Consider the following 8,951-nt stretch of genomic DNA (forward strand, 5'->3'; position numbering starts at 1 on the left):
GCCAGTGAACAAGGGAGCTTATTGATGCCATCCAGGACAGAGGAGGCGGAGAGGGGTGGAGAGTAGGTCTGGAGGGTCCAATGCCAATGGGCATTTCGAGTTTACAGGAAATTTCCAGACAGTCATAGTCCTCACAACAACCCTGTGAGATAGTCAGACAATGATATGACCCTATTTCATAGACGAGGACAATGAGGCTCAGAGAAATGAAACAACTTGCCCAAGATCATAGGACTCATCTTGAAATGTCAAGACCAGAGTCTTCCTATGGGAGAAATGGCTCTGCTAGGCATCCAGCTGCTAAAGAAAGCCCCCAATCCAGAGTCTTGGGGATCACTGGAGGTTCAGACAAGGTGACCCTGGGCTTCAGAAGACATCTGTGCGGAGTGGGAGAGGCTGATCCATGCCACTGATGAGGAGCTGGGGCTCTTCGTCTAGCGTGGAAGGTTCCGGCATCCCCGGGGGCCCCAGAGTACCCATAGTCACCTCCTCCTTTTCCTCCTGCTTCAGGTGCTTGAGAATCTCCTGTGACAGGGAGAAGTTGCTTCCCTCTGCAGCTTCTGGAATGGGGGGGGGAGGGAGGGAGTCAGGTGAGGACCTCACACATTCCCACTCCAATGCTGGGCAGATCTTCCAGCTCTCCCTCCTCCTACCTCCCTGGGCTCCATCCTCATCCCAGCCACTGAAGTTAGTTTCATGGAGCTAGAAGTGGTTTTAGAGACAGTGGAATTCCACTGTCTCACTTTTACACATAATGCTCAGAAAGGGACCCAAGGTCACATAGTGAGGGAGTGGCAGAGCTGAGGCTGCAGCCCTGGTCTTTTAGTTCCTGGCCTGGGACTCTTCTGCTTTCTCTGGCATCCTTAGATGAAGTGAGAGGCCCCTGGAGCCCACCTCATCATGCTCCACCCAGGACCATAGCCAAAGACCTCAGAGCAATCAAGTGTCCCAAGGTGAGGCAGTGGGACCTGTCTCAGGAGAGGAAAGGACAGGGCTTGAATACCCTGACCACTTGGGAAGGCCCAGGGCATGGTGCTGCCATATCTCCTTCTGACCCCCTGAGAGACCATTGGGACCCCTGACTACTCCTCCCTCCAGACTATCAACCCCTTACCCAGGTAGACAATGAGGCGACAGTTCTGAGAATCAGGGGCATCTGCCAGGATGTCCGCGAGTGTCTGGCAGAAGAGTTTGGCCTGCTCAAGCCGCTCCTCCCGGCTAAAGCCAGCTCGGCTATCCTGTGACATGGCAAGCAGGGTCTGCAAGGGGGTGGCGTACTCCAGGATACAGGTGCCCACCTGGAGGAGGTGAAAGAAAAACCAGACTAAACCAGGGGCCAGGCAGACAGACTCTGGTCGCCTGTGCCAACATGGGGTCCCATTCCCTCAGTCTGTAGAGATGGAGTGCTAGGAGGTGCCCCCCTGATGGGGTCTGTGCCGTCTGGTTGGCCTTTGCCTCTGACACCCCACACCTCAAAACGGCCAGGGCTGCACTGAATTTACCCTTCACAGATCCTCCTCCTAAAATCCCAGGGCAAGGCCTACCGAGCTAGGCTATCAACTGCTCTAGTTGGAAACGACATCTGGGGTCTGGGCTTTGGGCTCAACCCTGGTCTGGTTCCCCCCACCAACCCATGTGAAATCTGTCAGATGTTCTCACAGCCTTCATCTAGGGCAGCTTTATGGTTAAGAGCATGGTATACTCAGGTTGAAATCGTCCACTTTCTCCCTGTTCCGTTTCTCTGAGTCTCAGTTTCTTCATCTGTAAAGTAGAGGTCATAACACTCCCTACCCCACAAGGTGGCGGTGAGGATTCATGGATGTGGTCAAATGAAGCACCTAGAATAGCATCTGGCACGTGCAAGTGCTCAATAAATGTTCCTGATCATTGTCCTCATTTAGTACTGAATCTTGCCTGGCCCTGGGACCTAGTGGGGAAACTGAGGCTCAGAGAAGAGCAGCAAAGTTTTATCAGTGCTTGGCCAGAGTCTGAAGTTCTGGGGCTCTGGGCCTGACCCTCCCCAGCAGGGCCCACATCCCTGCACACTCACCGGCTTCCCGTTCTCCAGAATCTCATAGATACTGTTGGTGTATACCCGGCCCTTGATGCCAGCACGGTCAGCGCTTTGCTCGGGTAGCTTATGGAGGAAGCGAATGTTGGGGTCGGCCTCACTCAGGTTGTCAGGCACCCCACAGTCCAAGGGTAAGAGGATGTACAGCTTACAGCTCCCTGCGCCCCGTGCCGTGTTGTTGTGGCGCTGATTATAAGTGCGGATCCGGGCCTGGAGCCCTGGGGTGGAGAGGCCCAAGAAGTCATTCCCACTAACCCTGTCTCCCACCTGGGTCATTGGTCCCCTCAATGTGTAGCTACAAGAGAACTGAGCATCCAGTCCCCTCACATTGTCTAGGAGGGCAGGAGGGGCAGAGCTTCCACGAACCCTCCCCACCCCTCCACCTACTCTACCACCCCTTTCTCCCCTCATTTTTTCTTGGTCCAGATTTCTGTCAGCTCCCCTCCTTCGCACCACAGCTTTCAAGGCTCTGAAAGGCAGGCATAACCCTGGAAGGTGACATTCCCAGCATTCCCTAGTGCACTGAGCCAGGCCTCCCGCTCGAGCTGTTTCCTAGCAGAAGCCACATGTCAAGGGAAGGCAGCAATGAGATATGGGAGAACCCCAGCCCTGGCCAACAAGTCGGAAGAATGAGACACAACACAATGGTTCACAATGGCGTGGTCAAGGGCCCAGGCTCTGGACGGACCTGTGTTCAAATCCTATTTCCTCTCACTAAGCTGTACTTTGGACAAGTCCCTTTACCTCTCAGAACCACAATTTTCTCATCTCATAAGCAGGGATGATGATTATCCCTTTCTCAGAGGGTGTGAATTAAAAGAGAAAATTAACAAGAAGGGCACACAGCATGCAGTCAATATTTACTGAAAGAATTAATGGGTGACCTTGGACAAGTCACTTAGTATTTCTTCCTGTCAACTAGGCATAATAGTAACATTCTTCATGCCTACAGCATTGCTTTGGGAATCAAATGATTTGTTAGACATGAAAATACATTGAAAAATATGAGCAGTGAATTCTGCAGACACAAGAGGCTGTGTGTTTTATGGTCTGTCTTGTAGATCTAGAAATGGGGACATAGAAGATGGCCTACCTGGCAGGATCAGCCGCAGGTACCCAATATAATACGACCATGCCAGCCCATGGGCCACGTTGAAGTTCCCTTGTTCACAGATTGTAGAGACCACAGCCGGGGCCAGGCCCTGTGGACAACAGGGTGGGGTTGAGGAGCCTCCAGGAAAGACCAGAGCCCTCCTCCAAGAATATTTCCCAACCTAATGCTGATTTGCTCCCTTCTCTGCCATTGCTGACCTCACTGTTCCAGGACATTATAGGCTCCACTCCAAGAACCAACCTCTAAACTAGTCCCACTCCTAATACTGAGTTCAGAGCAGGTCACACTAACCACAGTGTCCACTTGACCATACCTTCCACTTCTCTCCGTCATACCTGGAGGTCCAGCAGGATGTTCAGTGCCTGGGAGAGGCCCAGGAGGGCAACAATCCAGGCGAAGGGCAGGCCAGCTGTGTTTGGGAGGAAGGTGTAGCAATAGCAGGACAGCAGCAGCAGAGCCCCGCAGCGGATGGGGCAGCCCAGGCAGGCCCGAACAACCCTCCAGTAGCTGCCCTGGTACCTGCAGGTGAAAACCGAGCCCCAGGTCCCAGCTCAGCTCAACCAGGGCCATTCAAGAAGGGGCAAGGCTGGGGGTCAAGGGAGTGAAACATGCTGAGTGACTAGTCACCCTGGGTACTGCAGGGAGTCACCTGGAATGGACGTGGCACATCTCCTCGGCCAGACTGCAGAGCCCCTTTAACAGCAGTCCCAGCTGCTCGGAGGCCAGGTGGAGCACCAGCCACCTGAGAATGTGGTCTGCCGGCTCCCCCAACTCCCACAGGGCTGCCAGGCAGGCACTCAGCAGGACAAAGGCTGCCTTCTTGGCCCTGTGACCCCTAGGTCGCGGGATGGATGGATGTAGGCTGGAGTGGGGCATCTGTAGGTACCAAGAAATCCATGACCATGCTCGTCTCACTCTCCTATCACTTCAGGACTGAGGCCCTGGCTGGGCCCCTCCCCCCCAGCTATCCTTGTCCCTGATGCCCAGCCACACCCAGAGGATGGTCTTGGAGACATTTGGGAGACAGACTGGGCATACAGCACCCCAGAGCGCCAGTCCAGGAGAGAGTTGTGAAGAACAGAGCAGGTGGAGAAGTTCATGCACCCACACATACAAGTATACACCCCACCCCACCCCAGGGAGGCCACAGGTGCGGTGAAGAAAGAAGGCAGCGATTGTCCCAGACCCAGACCTGAAAGTGTCCTATGAGGTTCCACTCACCGAGGGACCCTGGGGGACTGGGTTTCCCTCTCCCCAAAATCCGCCCCAGGAAGGATCTTAGTCAGCAAAGCTGAAAACCGCAGTTCAGGGGGTGAGAGCAGGGCAGCCAGAAGGCTGTCACCGACCTCTGGGTCCCCAGGGGCCTCAGCCTCAGACTGTGACTGGGCTGTTCCCGATCCTACCTTCTACTCCCAGACCGAAGAGGCTTCTGGAAGATGACAGGAAGAGAAGGGCCGGCGCAATGACTCCCAGTGACCAAAGGCAGCCGCTCTGGGTACAGCCTGAAAATGAAGAATTAAAAACAATCAAAGCGTTCTCCACAACACTCCAGCTGTGGCATTTCATCAGACCGCAGCTTAGAGTGAGCAGGGGGAGGTGGGTATTTCCTCACTCCTCTGGAGGGAAGAGGAGCCCTCCCCAAAAGGCCTGGTGAGTCACACTCCAGTCAGGGCATGTGGGCGGAGGGGAGCTTGTGAAGGCCCCCAGTCCATTGCCATTTGCTACAGTAAAGTGTAAAGCTACGGGTGTTCAGAAACTTCCTGACACGCCCCTGAACCACAACCTGAACACCAGCTTCCGCTCAAGCCCCCACAATTAAACACACTCTTACCGGTACCCACGTGTGACTCCACACATCCAGCCTAAGGCAGCACATACTACATCATGCTGCCCTGCCTGATCTTGTTTTGATTTCCACATTCAGATTCTCTTTTTCTGAAGACTGTGATATCAGGAGGGAGGCGGAGAAATGAATAGTTATTTCCTGTGGCAGCCTTTAGAGTAAAGGGCTGATAGGAGCAGGAAGCCCACAGGGGAATGTGGGGGTTGTGCTCTCCACAGGAAGTGACCGTGACTCTGACTTCTCACAGAAAATCTGGTGGTTCCAGTCAGAAAGGCAGTCGTATGGGTAATAATAATAATAATAATTTTTAAAAAGTGCTTACCATGCTCCAGACATTATGCTAAGTGTGATGCATATTATTTTACTTAATCCACTCAGTTACCCTGTCAGATAGGTATAATACTATCCCCGCTTTCCACATGGGCAATCTGAGGCTCGGGAAGGTGAATTAACTTGCCCCAGGTCCCACAGCTAGTAAATGAGGGAGGGGAGACTTGAAACCAAGTGGGTTGCTCCAAAGCAAGAGTGGATGGTGCCAGGACCTGATTTCACGTTTACAATTTTTCCTGGAATGGGGAGTGTCTCTGGCCACTCCCTGGCAACTTGAGAAGCTGATTCGATTTGAGGATGGGGAAGGCATGGAGAGTGGGATTGGGGGGCACCCACAGAGCAGTAGCAGTTCATTCCTGCCCAGGTCAGAGGGTCCCTGCCTTGACCCTTCCCCACTTCACAACCAGACACAAGAAGACAAACCACCTTCAGATGCCAGTGGCTACCCAGCAGCAGCAGCAAGGCTTCCTGAAAACTCTCTTGGTTTTGAAAATCATTTCCTAAGAATGGAGGGAATTCCCTACATTTTTCTCTCCACTACAATTGGCTCCCAAAAAGGCCCGCTGAGGTGGGCAAGGTCTCAGCTGCTTCAAAACCAAAGAAAGTCAAGGTTGCACAAGGGAAGACCTGAGCAGAATGCTGGAGGAGTGGGCAGCTCCACACCTGCCCCAAGGTCCAGCTCTGTCAAGCAGCCTCCGGCCTCCAGGGTCCTGCCCAGCTGTGTAGCATCAATTCCCCTAGGTGGGACCGTGGCTGCCAGCTCTGCTGCTCCATACTGGTTGTCATTTCTTCTGAAACTTGTTCTTCACTCCTTGCTCCCTTCTCCTGGAGGAAGAGCCTCTATTTTATAGGCCAAGTTGGCACTATGCAGCAGAAGTCTTAAAAAACACGCATAATCATGAGCCTAGCAATCCACTTCTAGGAATCCTTCTTAAAGAAATCGCCCTACGTGCATCTTAATGGAGTGGACTCCAGTGGTCTCCACTGCAAATAGACTCTGTGACCTGGTCCCCACCCCTGTGATCTCGCCCCAAGGCCTGTGAGAGGTTTCCCCTGAGGCTCCCACCAGCCCACAAGCAAAAGCATGGCAGCCATCCCTTCCAGCAACTCCCCTGTGATCATGCATGACTACTAACTGGGTTCCAATTCCAGAAACAGCTCCTGTGGAAGTGCCAAGTATCCCAGGGAAGCCATCCCCCACTACCCAGCTCTCCCCAAGGCCGACCCTGGTCACTGGTGGGCGAACTTCTTTTTCGGGAGGTCTACTCTCCCATTCATGACCATGATATTGGAGCACCCAGAACACTCAAAAGCTCTCCCAGGTCTCAAGTAGCACCTGTGACCTGCCTGGCTTGGGAAGCCGTGAGGAATCAGCCTGGAGGCAGCCTCGCAAAGCCAACATCATCCTGAGTGCCCACGCCAGCCGCCTCATAGACTAGGCAGGCTGCAGCAAGCAGAAACAGTTGGGTTCTTTAATATCAAAATAGCAAAACATCAAAAAGGAAATTGAAAGAGCCTCCCTCTTTACTATGCAGGCCACCCCCAAGCCTTCTGTGTGCTTTGCACCAAGTAAAAAATAAATGCCAAGTAGCCAGCAAAAAAAGAAAGAATCAGACAAGGACACAAAGATACCCATTTTTCAGATGTTTGTAGCAGTGTTGCTTACACCAGTGAAAAACTGAAAAATATCTAAATGCCCAACAATTGGAGACTGGTTCATTAAATAAATTGTGGCTTACCTTACAGCAAAATGTTAGGCAGTCACTAAAAACGATGATGTAATTTTGTATTATTGACTCTTAAATACGCTTATTATACGTTTCTTAAGGGAGAAAAGCAGTGTACAAAACAGTATAACTGTATTTTAAAAACATGCATTGCATGAAAAATGGTCAGGAAGGATATATGACAAAATGCTAACAATGATTACTCTGTGCAGTGGCAATACAGGTGATTTTTAGTATTGTTTCCCTTTTTGCTCATTATGTTGTCCAGGGTTTCTTTTCCCAACATTGAACATATATTGGTTGTTTACTGCGTAGAGTTTGCTGTAAAGAGAAAAACTCCTAACTTTGCCTCATCCTTGGGGCCTTGGGGACAGGGCTACTGGCGAATGTGTCAGGCTAGGCCCTGTTGTCATGACAGCTGCAGCTGGGCTGGGGCAATGCGTATTGTACAATTGTACAAGCAGGTAATTAACTACAGATGTGGTGAGGGCTGTGAAGAGTGCATTCCTGTTGCTGCTCTAAGGAGACCTGAAATACCCAAGTCCAGGGTTCCTGAAGGAGAGCCATTTAAGCCAAGTTTGGAAGGAGCAAGGGACGGTAAGGGAGGATGTGAGTTTAGAACATTCTGAAAGAGCTGCACATATGAAAGCCCTGGGGTGGGAGGAAACTTGGTCTGTGGAAGAACAGAGAAATGGCTGATGTGACTGGGGCATGGAAGCACGTTGGGAGTCTACATTAGTTTCCTAGGGCTGTTGTAACAAAGTACAATAAATGTGGTGGCTTAAAACAACAGAAATTTATTCTCTAACAGTTCTGGAGATTAGAAGTCCGAAATCAAAGTGTTGGTAGGGTCATGTTTTCTCTGAAGCTTCTAGGAAAGCATCCTTCCTTGCCTCTTCCAGCTTTTGGTAGCCCCAGGAATTCCTTGGCTTGCAGCCACAGCACTTCAGTCTCTGCCTTCATCACAGGGCATTCTTTAACTTGTCTGTCTCAATCTTCACATGGTTTCCTCTTCTTATAAGGACACCAGTCACATTGGATGAGGGCCCACGCTGATGTTTTCATCTTCACCGAATTACATCTGCAAAGACACTATCTCCAAATAAAGTCACATTCACAAGTACTGGGGGGTTAGGACTTCACCATATCTTTTTAAGGGACACAATCCAACCCAGAAGAAAGTCAGTGGTATAAGACAGGGACTCAAGAGTGGGTCAGAGCCCTGTTAGCTGTGAATAGGGCCCCAGGTCCTACAGAGCGTCAAGACAGGTCACGCATGGGATTGTCCTCAACACTCAGACAGACCACCTCTTCCAGACTGACCATCTGGCACCCAAGGAGGAAGCTAAGGGCCACAGAGGGAAGTTAGGCCCAAGTTCCAGCTCTGGCCTCACATACTGTTGCCCTCAGGCTAATGCCGCTGAGTGGCACTCCCTGGTAGTTGCTTCTTCCCCTCAGACACCCCAGAAGTGCTGGTCTGGGCCAGCTCTCATTTCTAATTCCAGCTCCCAAGGGTCATCCCTGAAACTCGCCATCAGTGTTCCTGGGAGAGAGAGAAACCTCTAGCACTCATTCAGCAGATACTGGGTCTGCGACAGAGTGTGCGTGGGGTAGGGAGACCTATGGCCTCTAAGAAACCAGCCTTTTGCCCAGCTACCCCTTTCATGTTTAAAGGTCCTTAATACTCAAGTGCAAAGGTCCCTGAATCTTGCTAGGACAGGGACGTGGGGGTGGTGGTGTGGATTTTAATATCGGTTGACCATGGTATAATTTCATTGCACCCTCATGAAGCCAACTAGTGTATCATAGTCTTTCCTGGACAAGATGATATCCTAGTAGATATGATAGAGAAAGAGGAGCCGAATG

At 51.5% G+C, this 8,951-nt stretch overlaps 1 protein-coding gene across 4 annotated transcripts; it reads right to left on the reverse strand.

Annotated features, from left to right (window-relative positions):
- Positions 1–2: 2 nt before the first annotated feature.
- On the reverse strand, positions 3–5,173 carry STING1 (stimulator of interferon response cGAMP interactor 1). Of its 4 annotated transcripts, XM_074313608.1 has the most exons (9): positions 5,017–5,173; positions 4,589–4,687; positions 4,407–4,476; positions 3,835–4,061; positions 3,521–3,704; positions 3,165–3,273; positions 2,051–2,289; positions 1,115–1,298; positions 3–560 (listed from the first exon to the last, which is right to left on the reverse strand). In XM_074313608.1, exons 4-9 carry the CDS (start codon positions 4,059–4,061, stop codon positions 367–369), a joined length of 1,137 nt encoding a protein of 378 aa, XP_074169709.1. In that variant the 5' UTR covers positions 4,407–4,476; positions 4,589–4,687; positions 5,017–5,173; the 3' UTR covers positions 3–366. The 4 variants fall into 4 exon arrangements, with proteins under 4 accessions (XP_074169709.1, XP_019595755.2, XP_074169708.1 ...); XM_019740196.2 differs by lacking the exon at positions 4,407–4,476; XM_074313607.1 differs by lacking the exon at positions 5,017–5,173 and having other exon boundaries at positions 4,589–4,930.
- Between the last annotated feature and the right edge of the window lie 3,778 nt (positions 5,174–8,951).

The sequence above is a fragment of the Rhinolophus sinicus genome, linkage group LG10 (assembly GCF_036562045.2).
Source record: "Rhinolophus sinicus isolate RSC01 linkage group LG10, ASM3656204v1, whole genome shotgun sequence".
Lineage (NCBI taxonomy): Eukaryota > Metazoa > Chordata > Mammalia > Chiroptera > Rhinolophidae > Rhinolophus > Rhinolophus sinicus.

Coding starts and splice junctions, on each gene's coding strand:
- STING1 (XM_019740196.2), bottom strand. CDS start 4,061: ATGCCCCACTCCAGCCTACATCCATCCATCCCGCGACCTAGGGGTCAC. Junction 3,274..3,520: donor ACATCCTGCTGGACCTCCAG/GTATGACGGAGA, acceptor TGTTGTCCACAG/GGCCTGGCCCCGGCTGTGGT. Junction 1,299..2,050: donor TTCTGGAGAACGGGAAGCCG/GTGAGTGTGCAG, acceptor CACCTCCTCCAG/GTGGGCACCTGTATCCTGGA.